General features: G+C 37.1%; 1 protein-coding gene across 1 annotated transcript in view; it reads left to right on the forward strand.

The window, feature by feature from the left end:
- Positions 1–1,532: 1,532 nt before the first annotated feature.
- The window catches only part of LOC307149940 (uncharacterized protein), a 128,800-nt gene continuing 108,667 nt past the window's right edge, over positions 1,533–21,665 (forward strand). Inside the window, exons 1-5 of the mRNA XM_079856572.1 lie at positions 1,533–1,693; positions 14,687–14,728; positions 15,377–15,450; positions 16,219–16,287; positions 16,966–17,068. Coding sequence (XP_079712698.1) covers positions 1,558–1,693; positions 14,687–14,728; positions 15,377–15,450; positions 16,219–16,287; positions 16,966–17,068 — 424 coding nt within the window. The 5' untranslated portion in view covers positions 1,533–1,557. The remainder of the gene's footprint in view (positions 1,694–14,686; positions 14,729–15,376; positions 15,451–16,218; positions 16,288–16,965; positions 17,069–21,665) is intronic.

Below are 21,665 nucleotides of genomic sequence, written 5' to 3' on the forward strand. Positions count from 1 at the left end.
GGAGGAAGTGTAAGAGGTAAATAACGGATTTCTCCCGTCTCAGGGGAAAATGAGAGAGTGTTGCACGACCATTCAATAGTATGACTGGGTTTCTAACAATGCAAAGCTTAATGCAAATGGGTGGAGTGTCCCTTTAACCTCGTGCACGAGCTGATCCGTTTCCTCTCTGGAGAAGCGCTCAGTCTTTCAGCTTGCAAATTCCACCATGTAACCGCCATGGTGCGAGCGCAACTGGCTTTTAAAGGGAATGGGATATGAGACTCTGATTGGTTTATTGCACATTATGCCAAAAACAAACCCATTACTCATGAAGAGAATAGTGACAACCCTTTTAGACCATGCGCCGGGTGCGCTGTCCATTTTTCACGTCGTTAAACTAGCAAAAGTGGATTGAGAAACGCCCTAAGTGCACTTGCGCCGTGCGCTTTAGACCATGCGCTTAGATCGTTAAAATAGGGCCCCATATAAGAGCCAAAATTAAGAAAACTTTAAAATAGTATCATAGGGGCACTTTAACATAACTAATAATGACCCCACACATATGCTGTCTTCATAAGTGTTTAGGCTAAAGCAATCTCCTTCATTACCTCAAGAGTTCATTTGTTTCCTCTTAGGAACAAGTCTTAAAATTGCCTTAATAAGCTTCTGACACCCTCTTAATGATAAAATCTGTCTTGTAATATCTGTTTTGACATGCTGGCTTCAAGCCATTTAGGTATGCTTATTTAGATAAAGATTTACTTATTTCCATGCAGCTGCTCTGTTATTCAATTGTTTTATGCGCATATAATAATAATCACTAGTTGTTATTTGACAATCCTGGAGAGAGTTATTCTAATCTCTTTTGTTATAAATGTCTTTAATCATTGCAGTCATAAACAGAAAAGGGAAAAGGTCACCGCCTTCCCTAAAAACTCTTCGGGGAGAGTATTAAAAAACTAATGCTGACTTGTAAAGCTCTTTGATTTAACATTCTAATTGCTCTGATAAAAGGGTAAAGTTTATTATCAAGAGAAATCAATGAAATAAAGATGAAAGCATGCTCATGGAATATAGATGTAGCTCATGTACACAAAAGTTTTTAAACATTTTATGATGACTTTCAGGAATGCCACTCTCAATTACTAATATGAAACTCTCCTAAAGTAGGTAATTTCTGTTAATAAATGTGAATAGACATTTATTTTGGGACTAAATTTAAATGCCAAAATACATGTATTAATTGTTATATCTGCAGTAAATCATGATATACAGTATCACACCATTTCTATATTCAATGTGCATATTGTATATATTATGTATAGTTTTAAATGAATAATAATAATTATTATCTTTAATAACCAATTATTCATTAAAGTTATTCCACAGCAACTGCATAAAGCAATGTTTCAAAACAATATAATTTAAAATATTTCACCAATGTTTGCGTTTTATTTTAGTTTCACTTTTCTGTTATTCTTCTTTTTCCTTAACATTACATTATTGTAATACAGGGTTGAAGTCGACGCGCACGCGCAGCATCACGCACTTCCAGTAGGAAAGGAATGCACGCGAGAGATGGAATATGTAAATGCAGTGATGGCGACAGCTGCAGAGGAGATCTCAGTAAACACTGAGACATCAGTGTCTTTCAAAAGCGCAAGGAAAAACCATGCTAGACCATGGAAACTGAGTCTAATTTATCTGCAGTGCTGTGAGTATTTGGTGAGAGATCGATGTGTGATAGCAACGCAGAGGTCTAAAATATCCACCCCGCACTATATCATTGGATTGAACGTTTAACACCATTTTACATCATGTACAGAGCACGTTTTATCTTTATAGCACTCCTGATTTGCCTCCTTCAGGTCTAGATCAGAGATACACAGTACCATGACGTCATTCTCCTCTGCTGAATGCTCCGTTCACGTGCACATCACATATTGCATGGGAGAAGCATGTTTTCTAGTTGTTTAATTGCAGAGGAGTTATTATTTGATCTTCTTCAGTGTTATCTCAATGCATTTGTGATTTTTTTGTTGTTGTTGTCACAGTGTTAAACGAATATGTCAAGCATCTTATTGGATTTGTTAAATCCAATCATTGAGACATTTAGCCTACTTCATCCAAAATGACATTTCTGTCATAATTCACTCACCTTTATTGTTCCAAACCCGTGTGACTTTGTTCCTTCCATAGAACAGAAAAGGAGAAACCGCGAACGGATCAGTGAGTCAGTGTGTTGGACTCAAGAACTGGATCATTCCTTTTCGTGAACAAAATCAGTTTTGTGAATTATCTCGTCCGAGTTTTAAAGAATCATTTTAAAGAATCGACTCAAAAGAATGAATCGTTCGCTGTAAAAATAAATAAATACAAAAATAGAAAAGAAAAAGCTGTAAAAAAAAAAAAAAAAAAAAAGTCTGTACTTCAAAAAAATTAAAATAAAGTTTAATTCATGCTATTCAATGTTTCTTTGTAGGCTATTTATTTGTGAAATGTATAGGGCTTTCACTAACGATTTTGTTTGGTAATCAAGTAATTGGTTGATTATTTTGACGATTTATTGAGAAATAAGATTTTTTAGTGGTAAGAAAAATAGATGTAAGTGAAGTGAACAATACCCTTTAAAATGACTTAATATACACATAAACAATGAGGCAATAATAATTGGTTCAAATAAAGTATCAAAAGCAAGTAATCATATGGTGTTATTGAAGAACGCTGTTAAAATGCATAATGTAATATCCTGTACATATTAACATAATCAACTTATGTACTTTACATATTATAACAAATGCCTGCAGAGGGCGCCAACGGCTTGGTGATTGTTGTTGTTACACTTAATAGCATGATCAAATCTGGCCAACATTTAACTCAAATGTCCACATAATCTTTAATATTTTGACACTTTTTTACAATAAAAATGCTACAGCCACTCAAATTTCTTGAAAAAAAATTGTGATGCGAACAACAATTCGCATATTTAGAAACACATCGATGTATTGTCCTGTGTTGCCATATCTGGTGAAAGGCTTGGTAACCTGCCAAAATCTGGTGAAATGGCGCAACTTGCGTTCACAGGTTGCGTGAATGCTATGCAACCCAATCTCACAGCAGAGTTTTTCTCACAGCAGAGTTTTTAACTGAGCTGCTGAGACGCCTCCAAATGATAAAAGTGCAACACTTTGCTATGAAAAACAAACCGCGACTTTATATGCGTTCCCATATGCGTCTTTGAAAACCCTGTCAAACAGCACATGCAGAAACTGAGTGTGTGTGGAGCAGCATATACTGTGAATGAAGCCACGTAACCTGCACACGTGTAAATAATGAAAGCGCACGCACCATTACTATATTACTCACCCAATTCATTATCAGCGCCGTATTTGTGTGGCGTCTTCACCGCATGAGTTTGGTGCATCACTTAAATTACTCCGTGCTTGTCCCTCCAAATATATGCACAGTTCCTCCCCCCACCCCGTTTAACCAGAGCTCAATGCCACATCCACCCCCCACTTATTAAATCATCGTCCCGATGATTCACTATGTACATTTCGTAACAAAATCTTTAAAAAAACAACATTAACCACCTCTCATCACTCTTTTTAATTCATGCATCACTTGCAGCAGAAGATCTAAGACTGTCTCCATTGCCCCATCTTAAGCTATCATTTAACCTTGTTGGGGATTGCTGCAGCTTCCATACCCTGCAGCAATCGTGGCTCCCTAAAGGGATTACTATGCTGTCCCGCTGTAGCTCTCTGGGAGCGTCGAACAGTAGAGTCTGTTCCAGTAGTTATTGATAACTCGTCATCTCTGGAAGCTACCTCTTCTGCACTCATTTCCATTTCAACCCCCGAAGACCAGTTCTCTGGTACTACCACCCGGAGCTCCTCCCAATCCTCCTCAGACTCAGACTCTGACGGTGCCATGCTTGTACTTGAGTCTGTCCCTTGATGCTCCCTTGACCATACAGGCTCCTTCTGCAGAGGTCCACAACGACGTAGCTCCAAACGATGCGCATTCTTTGGTGGACGCCATTGATCCACTGGAACTACCTTATACACTGCCTTGTCCGGGTCCAATCTTTCCAACACACAGTGAGGCAAATCCTCCCAAACATCCTGGATTTTATTTCTTCCTCTCACTCTGCAATTACACAGATGAATCAAATCCCCTGGATTCAAACTGGCATCTTTGATCACCCCTTGTCGTCTTTGTCTCTGCTTGGCCATACTCTGCAACCGTCTCCGTGTCAGCCTATAAGCCTGTTGCAGTTTGTGCTGATGTTCAATCACCCAGGTCTCCACCATGCCTACTCTTCTCTTTTCCTCTGTACCACCCCTCAACAAATGGTCAATTGGGAGATCAGGGCTCCTGCCAAACATTAAAAAGAATGGGGAAAATCCAGTCGTAGCATTTTCAGTAGTATTATATGCAAACAATACTTCATGCAAGTACTCATCCCATCTCATTTTCTTTTCAGGAGGAAGGGCCCTGAGGAGATCTTGCTAAGTTCTATTAAAACATTCACACTGCCCGTTACCTTGGGGGTGAAATGCTTTTATTCGACTCTTCTGTATGCCATACACTCTACACAACTGCTGCACAACTTCAGCCTCAAAGCACTGTCCTTGGTCAGAATGAATCCGGGCTGGAACTCCATATCAATGAAGACACTCCTTGACCAGCACCTTTGCCACTGTTATGGCCCTCTGATCAGCTGTAGGTACGGCTACTGTGAATTTAGAAAACACATCCGTTATAATAAGCACATTTTCTTTTCCACTCTGGGAACGTTCCAGCAATGTAAAATCCAATGCCACAACCTCCAAGGGTTTAGATGATTGAATGCTGTTCATCACTGTTTTTACTTTAGGCTGAACATCCTTAGACACAATATATCGAAGACAATGTTTGCAGAACTCCTGAACATCCAGGTACATCCCGGGCCAATAGAAGCGTTGACGTGCTAGCTTAAAGTAGCGCTATGCAGCTTTGCCGATTTCTTCGCTGTTTTCTCGCGGGTTTCTCTTATAGAGCTCCCCCTACAGCTTCGGAATAGATATTTGACAACACTGTCATCAAAACTCGTTGGCGACTCTCTCCCCTCCCATATTCTCCCGCTGGTCATGTGCATTTGTTTTCAAAGAACCCGGCGAACGCACGGAGCCATGTCCACTGAGGTATGTATGATACACAGAAAGCTAGCATATAAATGTTTAGATAGTGTATGTGTGCAGTGCCGTAAAGCAATTTGTTACATCGCGAGACCTGATATCACGCGATACTTCCTGACGCTGAGGCCGGCAGCCCTCCGGCCCAAAGTTGCAAGGGTGGTTTTTCGGCTCACTGGCGCTTTGGGGGTGCGAGAAGGCCACCATTCAACCCGAAAAAAGTCATATAACTATTCCAATGACTCGAAGCTGTTCGGTTAAGGTAAAAAAGTTACTTAGTTCACTTTTAAACGTTCGGTCAATCCCCTGAAGACCTTGATGGTCATGCAGCTGACTAAAAACTTTCTGCTTTAAGACTTGAGGTAAGAGAAGCTGTTTTACCCAGCCCCCTCTAGCATCTGCAATGACTCTATAAAAGATGCCTTCATGATCTGCCAATTTATCCCACTGTCTTAACAGCTCCAGTGCGTCTTTTGACTCCTCTTTTCTTTCTTTCTTACCTGGCCCTTCCCCCTTACTCCAATAAAACTTGAACCGGGAAATAGCAGGATCCTGTTCTTGCTAGCTTTGCAGATCTTGTGTCTGAAATTCATGGAAAACAGAAATAACATCTACTGTAGTTACAGATTGTGGCAAAATACTCCCATTGTCTCCATCCTCCAGTCCACCACCACCATTAAATGTGGGGGTCACTTGCTCTGACACGGCCAGCTGTCGTCCTCCTGCCGACTTTTGTCGGGACAAAGCGTCAGCATTTCCATTCTTCTTCCCAGGACGGTACAACATTTCAAAATCGAACATGGCCAACTGCAAAGCCCATCACTGCTCCACAGCCCTCAATTTGGCAGTCTTCAAATGACTCAAGTGGGTTATTATCTGTAGACACCGTAAACTTATTCCCAATTAAATAGTCCAGAAATTTCTCTGTCACTGCCCATTTAAGGGCAAGAAACTCCAGCTTCATTGTACTGTAATTATCCATATTACGTTCAGACTCCCTCAGACCTCTACTCAGACCTCTACTAGCATAGGCCACTGGCCTCCGCTTACCTCCCGCGTCCTGGGAGAGCACCGCTCCGAGTCCTGTATGGCTGGCATCTATTTCAAGAAAAAAAGGCTTAGAAAAGGCAGCATAAGCTAACGTAGGAGCAGATGTTAATTTCCTTTTCAGTGTTTGGAAAGCTTCTTCACATTTATCATCCCACCTCTGTCTGAATTGTTCACTAGTTAAATATACTCTTTTCTTTTGCTTCTTACCCTTTGGTATTTCCCCAACAGCAGCCAACTGATGTAGTGGTGCTGCAATCTTGGCGAATCCTTGCACAAAACGTCTGTAATAGCTTGCAAATCCCCCAAAAGATCTAAGCTCTTTTGCTGTCTGAGGTTTCGCCCATTTTGCCACTGCTTGAATCTTCTCAGGGTCTGTCGCCACCCCCTCACTAGAAATGACATGACCCAAGTAACGTACCTCTTGTTGGAAAAAACAGCATTTACTGAGCTTAACTTTGAGATCATGATGTTGAAATTGTTGCAGGAATATCTCCAATCTCTCCAGGTGTTGCTCCACTGTTGACGAAAACACAATCACATCATCCAAATACAAGAGCACTGACTGAAAACTTTCATCACTGAATATACATTCCATTAAACGTTGGAAAGTACTTGGCCCATTGGACAAACCATAGGGTAAACAATTATATTCAAACAGGCCAAACGGCGTACAAAAAGCAGTCTTTTGTTTATCCTTTTCTGCCACTGCCACTTGATTTTTTCCGCTTGCCAGGTCCAGGGTGGAAAACCAACACTCTCCACTCAACGCATCTAAAGATTCTTCAATTCTAGGCAGTGGATATGAATCTTTTCTTGTTTTAGCATTCAACTGCCTATAATCCACACACATCCGAATTGATCCATCCTTCTTCTTTACAATCACAATCGGTGACGAATATGGGCTGCAGCTTTCCCTTATTACATTTTGCTCTAAAAGTAACTTAATATGAGCTTTAACCTCCTCATATTGAGTGGGGGGCAACCTCCTATACATTTGACAAACTTGAGCATCATCTACCAATGGGATCTGATGTTCAATCAAATCAGTATACCCCAAATCCCCACTTCCTTCAAAAAACACAGAGGCATATTTATTCAATAACCTCCTAGACTTCCCTTCATGTTCCACAATAAACAGAGGAAAATTAAGTGTCCGAACTTGTTGAGCGGCTGTTACCCCTGACTGTGACACATTACTTTGCTCAATAAAAACTTTATTTTTGTAAACTGAATATCGAAACCCCCTCCACTGACCACCACTTCAGTACAGACGATATGTACAGACGCTAGTCGAACATGTGGGTACAAAATAACCTCACTAGTCCCCACATTCATAATTGGGACCAACAATTGTGCTTTTTCTGGGGACACTATTGAACCCATAATTAAAAGGTCTGCTGGTAAACTCCCCTCACTCTCTATCAGAGGCTCTAAAAGCAAAGACTCCTTTGGCATGAGAATAGTTGTACCCACTTGTTGCACAAACCAATTGAAGAGTACCTGCTGGCACCTTGACTGGACTTTGGGCCAACAGGTTTACAAAAGATTGATTTTGCGTATCATACAATTGACAGATTTCCAACACCTGATTCAAAGAAGCCTCACATTGCTGCATCATAGAACTTTTTGAATATTGAGACCCAAATTGTTGCTTCAAAAGGTCATGACAATTTTGAATTATATTCATACCGATTAAACCAGGAACCAGTTTCTTTCTCTCCCTTGTCTCTGTGTCAAATGTGTCTTTCACCAACTGTTTTGGAAGAATTTGGTCAAGGATATTAATATCTAGCTCTAGATAACCCACATATGGAATATCGAGGCCATATGCTGCTTTTAACACTAGCCACCCACACTCCTTCAATGCATCTACATTTTATATATATATATATATATATATATATATATATATATATATACTGTGACAATCTGGTTAATCTGGTTTATCTATTTATTTGTATTATTATTTTTTGGCTAGTAGAAGTTCTGAATGGCCGGTAATATATATATAATATACAGGTGCTGGTCATAAAATTAGAATATCATCAAAAAGTTGATTTATTTCAGTAATTCCGTTAAAAAAGTGAAACTTGTATATTATATAGACTCATTACATGCAAAGTGAGATATCTCAAGCCTTTATTTGTTATAATTTTGATGATTATGGCTTACAGCTTGTGAAAACCACAAAATCAAAATCTCAGAAAATTAGAATATTACATGAAATCACACAGTAATTACACAGTAATCCTATGGTCACTGAACCAGGTTTTGGTTATTTTGGCAGTGTGGGCAGGTGCAAATACTGCTGGAAAATGAAGTCAGCATCTCCATAAAGCTTGTCTGCTGAAGGAAGCATGAAGTGCTCTGGATATGTCCTGGTAGACGGCTGCGTTGAGTGGACAGCACAGTGGACCAACACCAGCCGATGACATGGCTCCCCAAACCAACACAGACTGTGGAAACTTCACACTGGACTTCAAGCATCTTGGATTGTGTGCCTCTCCATTCTTCCTCCAGACTCTGGGACCTTGGTTTCCAAATGAGATGCAAAATTTGCTCTCATCAGAAAAGAGGACTTTGGTCCACTGTGCTTTATTAAATCCAGAGTCAACGCAGGCGTCGACCAGGACATTTTTAGAGCACTTCATGCTTCCTTCATTTTCCAGCAGGATTTGCACCTGCCCACACTGCCAAAAGAACCAAAACCTGGTTCAATGACCATGGTATCACTGTGTAATAACTGTGTGATTTCATGTAATATTCTAATTTTCTGAGATTTTGATTTTGTGGTTTTCACAAGCTGTAAGCCATAATCATCAAAATTATAACAAATAAAGGCTTGAGATATCTCACTTTGCATGTAATGAGTCTATATAATATACAAGTTTCACTTTTTTAACGGAATTACTGAAATAAATCAACTTTTTGATGATATTCTAATTTTATGACCAGCACCTGTATATATATATATATATATATATATATATATATATATATATATACAACAGGGTCTATCTGTTTCCAAAATATAAATCAATTAAAAATACTGTTTGGCCAGTGGAAAAGATTGAGAAAAACTTTCTCTGACATGTAGCCTATTTTACACTATTTGATTTATTTATTCCAAAACAAGGCATGGATAGACTACTAAATAATTTGTATTAATGTGATTTGACGGCACATCCGTATTTCATATTTTCCTAATGTCTTGTACCATTAAACATGTTATCACGTGGATGAATAATCATATGCAAATGATATGCAGATGACGATATGCATAGTAAAATGAGGCGTTGTAAGCTCCATATATGGTTATTTCGGGGAGTAGATGCATGTGCGTGCAATCTTCCGCTGACTGGGATTTATAAAGTGAATTCTGCTCAGGGTCTGGCGTACAAACAGTTTTATAAGTCTGAATATTTTTTACGCCATTTTTGGCTCTCGGCGCACGTACACTTTTAGTAAGGATCCTACGCACAGTTTTATAAATGAGACCCCTGGTATCTGTTTACTTTCATTGTGTGAAAACGAAGCATTAAAGGGCCCCTATTATGAATTTTTGAAAATGAGCTTTCATGAAGTGAGTAACATAGCTCTAAGTGAATGTAAACATCCTGCAAAATTTTGAATCTGAAAGTGCACCTTATATAAAGTTATTGTCTTTCAAAAGTAAGAATCGACTCTGAGTCAATGAAATGAACTGTTTTTCAAACGAGTCATAAGCCGTTTCATTGTGACGTCAAGACGAAACATTAGCATATTGCCCGCCCACTTATTGCGCGTGCAGATCATGTCGAGAAGACGCTGTGCTCTACAATGTGAAGGTAAAGCCAGTTTTTTTTCCACTTCTCAAGGATGAGCATGTGAAGAATCAGTGGTTAAAATTCATCTTTACCATTATATCACAGCAGTATAATCCTAAACTTTTGCTGTGTTTCATTGACGACTGCTTCTCAAATCTCGGAGTTCAATGCAGGATTCGCAAACCGCTTGCTCTTGAAAGATTGTGTTCAAAATACTTAGTTTTGAATTTTATATTATGTAGGTCTCCTGCTAACTGGCTAACTCACGTTATTACTGTCTTACTTAAATACTTCTGCTAACTGTGTCTATTAATGCAGATTGTCTGTCATTCTCACTACTTTGAGGAAAGATAAATCATGGAGCAAGATTTGATTTACCAACGTTTATGTTACACCAGTCATTCACATCAGTCATTCACGCTAGAGCTCGGCTAATGTATACATTGCATACATGCACTGTTATTGATAATTTCCATGTGTTTACTGCAATATATTACAAAAATACTCTGTAAATAAATTAGTACAAGTCAAATAATCGGTTTGTTGATGGACATGCACTTGTTAATGCTGATGGTGAGGAATTACAGTTGCAACATCTCATAATGTACCTCAAACTGAGTAGTGTATCACTGAGAAACGTCCTGCTCGAGTTGTCTTTGCGATGGAGGTTCGTGTTGAATAACTAGTTCTTCCAGTGTTTCATCATCGGACTCGCTCTCGCATTGATATGGTAAAATCGTCATTGTTCGTTACTGTCTTTGGTTTACCGTGTAGGAAGACTCAGGACAGCTGACATTGTTATGGCAATGGATGTTTTTGTTTTCGACGCGCGCGTTGTACGCGGTAAACCAATCACAACAGACTTAGCTGTCTGGCCAATCAGAGCAGAGTAGCTCGCGGAAAGGCTGGATTTAGAGAGACTAATTTGACGAGTCGTTTGAAAATCATTGAAAATGTGGTGATGTGCAAATATGAGGAAATTAAACAGTTTTTTTACCTTTGATGCATGTAAACCTGTTGTAGAAGACTCCAAAACAACATTAGGAAACTTTAAAATAGCATAATAGGGGCACTTTAATATTTGTTACATTTCATCTTTGGTTCATCACAGGAAAGAAAACCATACAGGTTTATTTTGGGGTTTATTTTATTTTTTAACTATTCTTTTAAATGGCAATATAAAGTAACCCTGCTTTGTTTCTGGTTACAGCTGCACATGCTGTTGTGTTGTTTTAGTAGAAAGCCAGCAGATGTTGTCTTTGGCAGTGTAGTGGCATTATGTGACAGCTGCATAAACCTTTTAGGCCTATTTTATGTGTAAAGTGCTTGAATTTGTAGCTTGATCCAGCCATCAACCAGAAACGTGTATATACTGACAGTTCCTGTTGTTTGTACAGCATCAGGCATAATTTTCATTGTGTCTTCGATTTTTCTCCTGTTTTATATCCCTAAGTGGATTTTAGCAAGCCAATAACACAATTAATGTCTGCATTGTGATTTCCAGAAATGAGGTTTATAGTGCAAGTGCATAAAACTTCAACAACCATCCATTAATCAGACCTAATATGAGAGACCTGAAGGAAAGCACGTTCTCCTGCAAAACTAGTGATATCTAGATTAAATGTCTGTGCAAGAATGTTACTTGACTTGGCAAGTTGCCAGAGTGGCTGATATCAGTGTCATTAAAATGCCATCACAGTTACTTTGCTACTTCTGTACTTACTTATTGTCATCCATCATCTTGACTGTGAGTGTGGGCGTAATTTAAATCTGCAAATAGCTGCCCCATAATTCTGCCCGCAAAGATTGTATACAGTATTTCAGGCATTTTGTCAATTAATCAAATTTGTCCATTTACGAGCTTTACCGAAACGAGGAGGACTTCTTCTTTCTGTTATTTACTAGCTTACGGCATTGACGAACCTCTTTCATCTCTCAAATTTCATTTCCCGGTGTGTCATATTATTATACAAACTTATAGCTCTGAGCTGAAAGTTCATTCAGGGGCCTGATGATGGGCCATGCTGCTTTACTGATAACATTTTTTGGGGGGGGGGGGGGGGGGGTATGGGGGGTTAGACTCGAAATGCTAATATCACTCCTCGTCGACGAGAATACCTGGTTTGTTGTACTTCGAGGCAGATAAAAAGCCTTCAAGGATCATTTTTCCATTTTAACAATAAGTGTTTATTCCCCGATGATATTTGTGCATCTGTAACTAATCCTGCCCAAACATTTACACTGTAATTGGAAAATCAAATGCTATCTGTAGTGTCAGCAAAGTCAATTTGAACTTTTCAGTTTGGCTTCTCATTCGTGACTGCCGCTGTTATTTCTCTGTGAGAGGCTAATCAGAAGCATCTTATTAATATGCATCAAAGAGCTGTGGCGTAATTTTTGTAATTAGGCGAGTGTTTATGCTTAGGGTTTTTTTCTTGTCTACGCTGCACAGTTCTATCTTGTGATATTCTCTCTCATTACACCGTACAAGTGCACACATGTAAATCTTGACTGCCACCTCAGGTTATAGCTGAAAAAGTTGAGCTGTGATAAGACAAGGAGACATTGTGATGGTTTGATAGGAAGGATGTTTTACTTTATCAAAGTTTTTATACCTGTATCAGTTTAACTTTACACCACACAAGGCACCAGTATGTAGGAGTTTTCACATGTGGCACCAAATATGTTTCGCGATTTGGTCACACTTCAACTAAGGTGTGCGTGAGAGTGTCAGATGACACTATTCTTCTCTGATTGCGGGGCACCAGCCAGGAATTTAATCATGACAGTACAGGCCAGAGACTAAGGAGAATAAGGAGTGTCTGTTAAAAGGGTACATTTATCCCTTTCCGATGAGGAGGTTGCAGTTCTTGCATTCCTGTGCTGTGATTGGCTGCTGGCATCAGAGGGGGCACACAAGTGTGGCCCACCCTTCTTTCCCCCGTAGAACTCATTTGCATGGAACTCATTTGCATAAAAGCAGGGGTTCTCAAACTTTTTAGGGCCAGGGGACCCTTAGAGGGGAGAACATTTTCCAAGGACCCACTCATAATTATAAGAGTGATTAATGGTTGCTGCAGTTTGTACTCTTTTAATCAAAAAGAATGTCTAATTAATTTAAATTATACAACATATACAGTTTTACAAAAGTTAAATATTTAGGGCCATTTGAAATCCGTTGCATTCTGTCATTTTTTCCCTCCCATTTTAATGGTTGAATTCAATTTTAATAATAAAGAAGCATGTCTAATCAATTAAATTCATAAAACTTTAACTACTTGGAAAGAAAAAAAAATGTTTGCAATAATAGGACCCTATGAAATTGGTTTTTGCAATTTAATTGTTTATGCTTTGATACAAATGTATTATCAAAAAAGTTGGTAATGAAATGAAGGCTAATCTTTTAAAAATGTAATCTTTTTTAAATGTAGAAATTAAAATGTAAAAAATATTTTTTTTTTTATGTGCTGCACAGCAGTTTACTGTTAAAATTAAAACCTGGAAGAAAAATTGTGTTTATTCCTTTAAAAATAAAGTTCTAATAATTGATTATATATATATATATATATATATGAGAAGTACATTCTACAGTACAATAGTAATATATTTATTTTATAATTTATTTTATAAGTTAAACCGAACTTTTATTTTGACGGGTTGTCGTGAAGATCTTTGATTGAGTTGACCTGTGTGTGCATCGTGCATGTGTAATATGACGACAGTTTTATCAATTTAAATGTTGAAATGCTGAAGTGACTCTCAGAGCAGGTCTGGAGATAAAGTCCATGGCTTCATGTTCTCATATATGTTCTCATTGTGAGACGGCAGACGAAGAAGAAAAAACACCACGAGCATCTCGTGCTTGTTTAACGTTAACTGTTATAGACGAAACGGTTCGCGTGCCGCGTTCATTCCTTCACACAGAGAGAGACGTGCTGAACATGCAGACTTCATATTTAAATAGCAGTCTTTTTGAGCTTTAATATTCACAGACGTAAGTTCACAGTCCTACTGTTGATGTATTCATCCAAAATTTGCCAAATTCTGCATTATATAGCCTAAATTAAATGTTTATGACTGGATTCCACGATTCCGACCGCCAGGGTCTGGTCAAGATAGGGTGACCAAATGCCCCGTCTTATTAGCTCAATCTGTTTTCAAAAATCTTCATTATATATTTAGCACCCAAACTGAAATAATACCTATATACTGAAAATGTATTACTAAACAATACTACTAAAATCTGAACTGAAATAACACTACTGTTCAAAGGTTTGGGGTCAGTAAGAATTATTTTAAGTAGCTAATTATGCTTTAAATTGGTCAAAAGTCAGAGTTAAACCATTTATAATTCAAATAAATGCTGTTCTTTTGACATTTCTATAAAAAAAATGTAATCACATTTCCACAAAAATGTTAAGCAGCACAAATGCTTTTAACATTGATAATATCATGTGACACTGAAGACTGGTAATAATGCTGAAAATTCAACTTTCAACAAAAAGATCAGATAGATCAATGTAAAATTATGTGATTCATATAATAAAGTTTTAAATCATTTCTGTTAATATATTCAGCTTCCCTGTTATCCACAGATGATGAGTTATAATTACATACATTCATTTTGTTTTCTTATATTCAACATATATAATACATGTTATCTCTCCACAGATTTTTTAACAATAGCTACAATACTGGGGACCGGGATCCTGGGTATGTAAAAGCTCAGTCTGCAATTCAAAACATAACAAATGGCATTATGCTGAAATCTCATTGAGTCATAGTTATTTTTTTATTATTTTTTTGCACAGCACATAAGACAGATGTTTACTGACATCTTCTGATCCACTGCAGTTCAAAAAAGAAAAGAAAAAGGGACTGCTGAAGATTTTATTTTCTTTAATTAACTATTGGAATGGAAAAGGAAGGAATAAAATCCATGCATGAGACCATTAGCAGGCAAAATGAAGTTAAACATAATTTCTCAATGGGTTTTCAGCAAGACTATATTCTGTTTCGTTAATGATATACCCAGGCTTTATGGTCTGAACAGTAGCAGATATATATATTTATAAGACACCGCAATTACATGGTGCATTGAATTTAACTGTTCTGTTTTCAGTGAGATTTAATAGTTGTTAAAAAATACATTTTTCTTTTCATTTCCTCCTATCTGAGTTAAATCATTTTAAAGTGTTCTTCTAGCCATAATAAAATTACCACTATCAAATAATTCAGTCTAGAGATAATATCTGATATGAGTGGCTGAATATGTTTGCTTTAATATAAGGCCTTGCAGATAAATTCAGAATACAGCAGATTCTGCCATGACAGACTATTCAGATAATGTGCTTTTTGCAGGACTGCCGGTAACGATTGCTCGGGCAGGTCTGGTGCCTTTCCTGATCTCCTTTCTTACAGGCTTTCTAGTGCAGGTAAGAAGGTTGTTCTTTTCCCCTTGTTGTATTTGTTTATTCTGACATTGTTTGGCAGTTTTGCATTCTTGGCTTAATTTCACACTGGTTTAACATTTCAAAAGAGACATGGTTTCATGTCTCAAAACAGCTCTGTTTCTTCTGGAAAATATTAGGTGGCTCCTTTTTCTATTCCTATTTTCATCTTCCTCTTTTATTGAACCATTTTCTGACATTTGATAGAGTTGATTTTGACTTCAAAGTATAGTTCTTAAGCAGATATTTCATTTTGATGATAACATGACATTGTGACTGACATTTGTCTTGTTTGACATTTAAGAGAGACTTATTGTAAAATATGTCTGAATTAAAACGCTTGCTGCTTTGAAAAACTTCCTTATGCTGCTGTCTTTGATTCTTTTCAAAATACAGTTTCTCTTTTAGAACTTTTGTGCTCTTTCAACTCAAATGGTTTGGTGGCAGGTTAATTGTAGAAACAAAATATGCATTGACTCCAAACCAATTCATTCTGACTCCAAACCAATGGCCAATGAACTCCACAGAATGTTCAGCAGATTTGGAATGACAACTATTCATAAAGACCTACACACATATACATTTAAATGAACCAGTCAGCCTTTAAGAGTACACTGGCATATATTAATGGATTCAAAACTAACCGACATTTTTCAAACTCATTTTTTTCCCCCAAATTTTCTCTCAAATTAGATAACATTGTGTCTGCAATGAGTGATTCACAATAAATGTTGATTTTTATTTCTCTTTTAGGCACTGCTTATATACCTGTTTGTAGATTTGCTGCAGCGATGCCGTTTAGCCCAACTTGATGCACTGAAGGTAAAAATGATACTCAGTCTTTATAAATGTACACTACCGTTCAAAGGTTTGAAAACGGTAAGATTTTATTTTTATTTTAAACAAATTCATATTTTTATTCAACAGGGATGCATTAAATTGATCAAATGTGACAGTAAAGATATTTATAATGTTTCTATTTCAAATAAATGCTGTTCTTTTGAACTTTCTATTTATCAAAGAATCCTGAAAAAATGTATCATGGTTTCCACAAAGATATCAATAATAATAAATAAATAAAAAAAATCAACATTGATAATAATCAGAAATGTTTCTTGAGCAGCAAATCAGCATATTAGAATGATTTCTGAAGGATCATGTGACACTGAAGACTGGAATAATGATGCTGAAAATTCAGCTTTGCCTTCACTGAAATAAATTAATTTAAAAAACATTTAACAGTGTTTTATAATATTAATGGTTTAGTTTTATTACTGATCAAATAAATGCAGCTTTGGTGAGCAAAAAAATTTTTTTTTTTTTTTTTTTTAACATTTAAATGGTAGTGTATGGATTAGTAGCTTTGTAAATACATGATAAATCTAATTGCAATCACAAATTAGGCAAATGCATAATGGCTAGGTTACTAATAGAATAATAATGTCAAATCAGTTGAATGTGTTGATGAAGATAATAAGGTACTCTGGTGATCTGTGCTAGACTGCAGAGACGGAGAGGATCTTAATGGAGGAAGTCGGTTCTGAAGAACCTCCGACACTTAATGCAGGAGAGGAAGAGGATGGGGAGGAAGTGGAAGAGGCAGGTATGTCAGATAAAAAGATACATTATAATAGTATAGATGTAGTTCAATGCACTGTTGATGCTATATAAATATTAAGAGTGGTGCTGTGGGTGAGCTGTGCACTGCTTTGCGACAAAGCCTCAAATTGAAATAATCATAATCCTATCAGCATGCACCCAATCTACTGAATCAAATGGATAAAAGGCCATGTGTTTTTCATGAAGCATAGCTTAGTGATGGCTGGGAATGAAGCATCCAACCCTAAGAAGGTTTTTATAATGACTGTTCCCTAAATTATTTATTTTTTAGGTAACACTTTATTTCGATTGTCCACTTTAGACATTGTACTAACTGCTGTATTTGTAACTTTACAACTACATCTCAAATACCCATCATTAGAGTATTAGTAGACTGTTTGCTACTTAATATCTGCTAACACTGTATTTTGATGGTCCTCCAACAGACATTTTACTGACTATAAGTAACTTTGCAACTAACCTAACATCTAACCCTAACGTAACAGTCTACTACAGTCCACTAATACTCTCATTAGAGTTAGTTGACATGTAGTTGCAAAGTTGAAGTAAACAAAATAAGAATGAATCGGTGACAAATTAAATGTTCAAAGTACAAGATGACCAATCATATATATATGTGTGTATATATATATATATATATATATATATATATATATATATATATATATATATATATATATATATATATATATATATATGGGTGGATGACATGACATGCAATTCTACCTTTCCATGATGTCTATACTAATACTATACTAATAAAAATGGGTATTTGTTAAAAATATATACCTTTATGTTGTTCCTCTGACAAGATATTATTACAGCATATCATAGCTGTAGTTGGTGTATAAAGACCTCTACTTCAAATTTTATGTGTGACCTTACTAATATGACAATATATCTCAGCAAAGTATAAATAATTTATAGATTTACAATTTAACCTAAGTAACAGAATTAGGCATTTTTAATGGACACAGAAAGTGTTGATGTCTGTGCATGAGTTCTGGCCAAATACTGGTGTGACACTGCAATCTATATTTTGAACTGGGAATAATTCGGACAAAAGTAAATAACATTTAAAACATTTTAAAACGATGTTAGTATGTTTGATGATTTTTATTCTTATTAATGTTAACTGAATTGAAGTAATTGAATGTTGAATGCAGTGTTGTTTTTGGCAGCCCTTTTAGTTTTAGTCTTAGTCTTTTGGATGAAAATGCTTTTTAGTTTTAGTCACATTTTAGTCACTTATAAACTTGATAGTTTTAGTCAAGTTTTAGTCGACGAAAACACAAAAAAGGTTTTAGTCAAGTTTTAGTCGATGAAAACGCAAAAAGGTTTTAGTCAAGTTTTAGTCGATGAAAATGCAAAAAGGTTTTAGTCAATTTTAGTAAAAAAAAAAAGAAAGTAGTCTTTAACAAATTAATTTAGGTTAAAAAGTATTGGAAATGGGCTTAGGTTTGACAGGTTGTAGCAAGTGTTGCAATTCATAAAACAACAGTTAACCTTAAAACCTTTGCATAATAAACTTTCTCAATGATGGAGATGCAGTGCTGCCAAGCTGTACTTCATTGTCGCATTGGGCAGAAACCTTTTATCCCCATATTTCAAGTTATATTTTTTCCATGAATTGACGCTCTTCTAAAATTTTAGCACATTGGCTATTTTCACCAGTAATCACAGTAGCCTAATAAAGGAATGGTTTACAGTTTAAACAGCAAAAAACTTTGAGCTACTACAATATTACACACAGATAAAGTGGTAACAGTGGAATCACTGTTTTACTCCAAAAAAGCCAGGAATAAAAACATTCTTACTTTGGCAATTGTGGCTTTATTATATAATTAGTTAAATAATAATTTATGTTATAATCTAAGTTATATAATGATTATATATTACTTAGTACCAATTAGCCTACTAAACTAATGCTCAGACACACTCGGTCTCTCTCGCGTACACTAAGCTCTCTCGCGCGCAGACACACTCGGTCTCTCTCACGCACTTTCGGTCTCTCTCGCGCAGTTCGTTTCGCTTTTGTCCAGTCCGGCGCCTCATAGCGAAGATGTGTGGCGAGTGACTAGCCGCAGGTGTGTTGTTGTTGTGTGGAATCTGGTGCGCGGCATGGCGGCAGCCGGGTGGTGGGCGTACCCAAAACAAGGAAAGGAAGCGGCAGCATTGCTGATACTTTTTTAGCTCAAAACAGACAGATTTCACGCAAAATAGGCAGAAATGACATGCATTGTGAACGTCAGACTTATAATCATTTTCGTTCCGTCTCGTCTCGTCAACGAAAACTCGAAAACGTCTCGTCATGTTTTAGTCACCTTAGAGCCATTTTTAGCTAGTCATCGTCGCGTTATCGTCATAAAAAAAAGGTGCGTCAACGAAATCATTTCGTTATCGTCATCGTTGACGAAAACAACATTGGTTGAATGCATATAAAATACACTTTTTTACATTGACAAATTGTGGTGGGTCATACAATTGTCATCATATAGGGCCCTATCTTGCACCCAGCGCAATTGACTTTGTACACCGACGCATGTATCATTCCTATTTTGCACCCGACGCACAGCGGACTTTTCCCTCCACAGATGCACATCGGTAAATTAGGGAATGAACTTATGCTCCCGGGGGCGGTTGAGCGAAAAGAGGAGGCGTGTTCCGGCGCAAACGTTCCCTGGTGCTATTTTGCAGTTCCAGAAAACAGTTCCGAACATAATTACAAGGAAAAATATTCCACATGAGGGAAATCATTGTGGTGTCCATGAAGATGTGAAAAAATAGGCATTAATCTAGCTTACACATTTACCAAAATTATTATACGCCTGTTTAACCGAAGCTAATTTGGGTGGGTTTCTCCCATCCCCATACAATGTCACTTCTCTGATCTGCCCACAAAGTTACTTGCATTTCACGTTTGATACTTGCGTTTCAGATCGTTAAAATAGGGCCCATAGTGTGACACTATATCATTTGTTGTGACATTCAGATTTGTGACAATAAAAATAATTTTTAGTTATAAATCATGGAAAAAGTCAATGCAACACAAGCATTTTGATAGATTTATAACGGGGTTTAACTTAATTAATCTAAAATATCTGGAAAGGTTGAGGAGAGATGCCTTACTTTGCATGATGATTAGAAAAATAATACAAAATCTAACGAATCTGCACAATTATTATAATTTGTTTTAAAATCTTAAGATAGTAAAGATTTATGGTGAAGTTAGTTAGGGAGAGTATATCCCATTTTCATTTTATATAGAATAACTTTTATGTCACACCATATGACAATTTTAGGCACGAATGCAACAAATTGGTGAATAAATCCAATGTCCAATCCAAAATCTAAAAGACCGCATATATTTTTGGAAATTCATGAGTCAGTACAACACAACTCAATATTTTCTAAGCCTAATATTTGAATTGAAAAAAAAAACCAAAAAAACTTTTTTCAGGCTTATTTGTCAACCACCGAATTGATTTGTTCACCTGTGCATTTATAGCCTTGTTTTTGCTTCAGTCTCAGTCCATTCTTATCATTATTATGTTGTTTTTTCTGTTCCGGTGGATTCTGAGATTTACTGAGAGTTTTGCTTCCTTTTTTAGTTTTGATAATAAACGTACTGCTGCATCTAAATCTTGCTCTTTATTTCACATTGCTTCAACCTCACTGGCTATGTTTACATGCACACCTTTTGTTTCAATTGGAATGAATTCATTTATGGATCTGACCGTAGTGTTTACAACGCTAAAAAAGTGATAATGTGTGCATTTATATGTAACAAGCTTCTAATCAGAACTGATTTTTTTAAACAGTCATTTATGACATTATTTAACTGCAGCTGGTTCCTTGCATCATATGTCATACACCATTTCTATTTCATTGCATATGCGCAGTCCTTTCCAGTTTCAGTTTTCAATTCGATCAAGTGTTTAGTCCTTTCGATCAGATTAGAAAAGGAATAAACCTCTCCTTCCAATCCGATTGAAATTTCATTCAGATCGAGCTAAGGGGTTCACATGAAGGCTTTTCAGTCCGATTGAGCCATCAAACCGATTACTAACGGATTATTTGGTTGCATGTAAACATAGCCACTGTGACAGAAGAACGAACTGATAACACATATTTAGCGTTTGCTTGGGCCGTGAGCGACTGAATTGAGCATATACAAATAGAGCGGAATATTGAGCCATGTCACCGCTCTGCTACGCTCACATGCTCTGATCCTCATGCTCTCCATCACTGATCATCAAAGGGGGTTGACTGCCCAACCTCTTCTGAGGTCAAAAAACTTTGCTGCCGAACATCTAGCATTCTACCTGATAACATTTCTGCTAGCGAACAAGTCAACATATGACCATCCAACTGTTGCCTCCAGTATTAACTGGAGGGGTTACTGAGAGATTACTGAGGGGTTACTCCCTACACAGTAGCCCTTATCGGCTGATGGTTGCCCATTCCTACAGTTCTGGCAAACAACAGAGAGTGGGTCACTAACTGCGACTAAGTCCACCACTATGCTCTGTCCCGATTCACATAGAGTTTTAACTTAGCCCCCACTATGTTCACACTAT

This window comes from Squalius cephalus (assembly GCF_949319135.1).
Source record: "Squalius cephalus genome assembly, chromosome: 22".
NCBI classification, from domain to species: Eukaryota; Metazoa; Chordata; class Actinopteri; order Cypriniformes; family Leuciscidae; genus Squalius; species Squalius cephalus.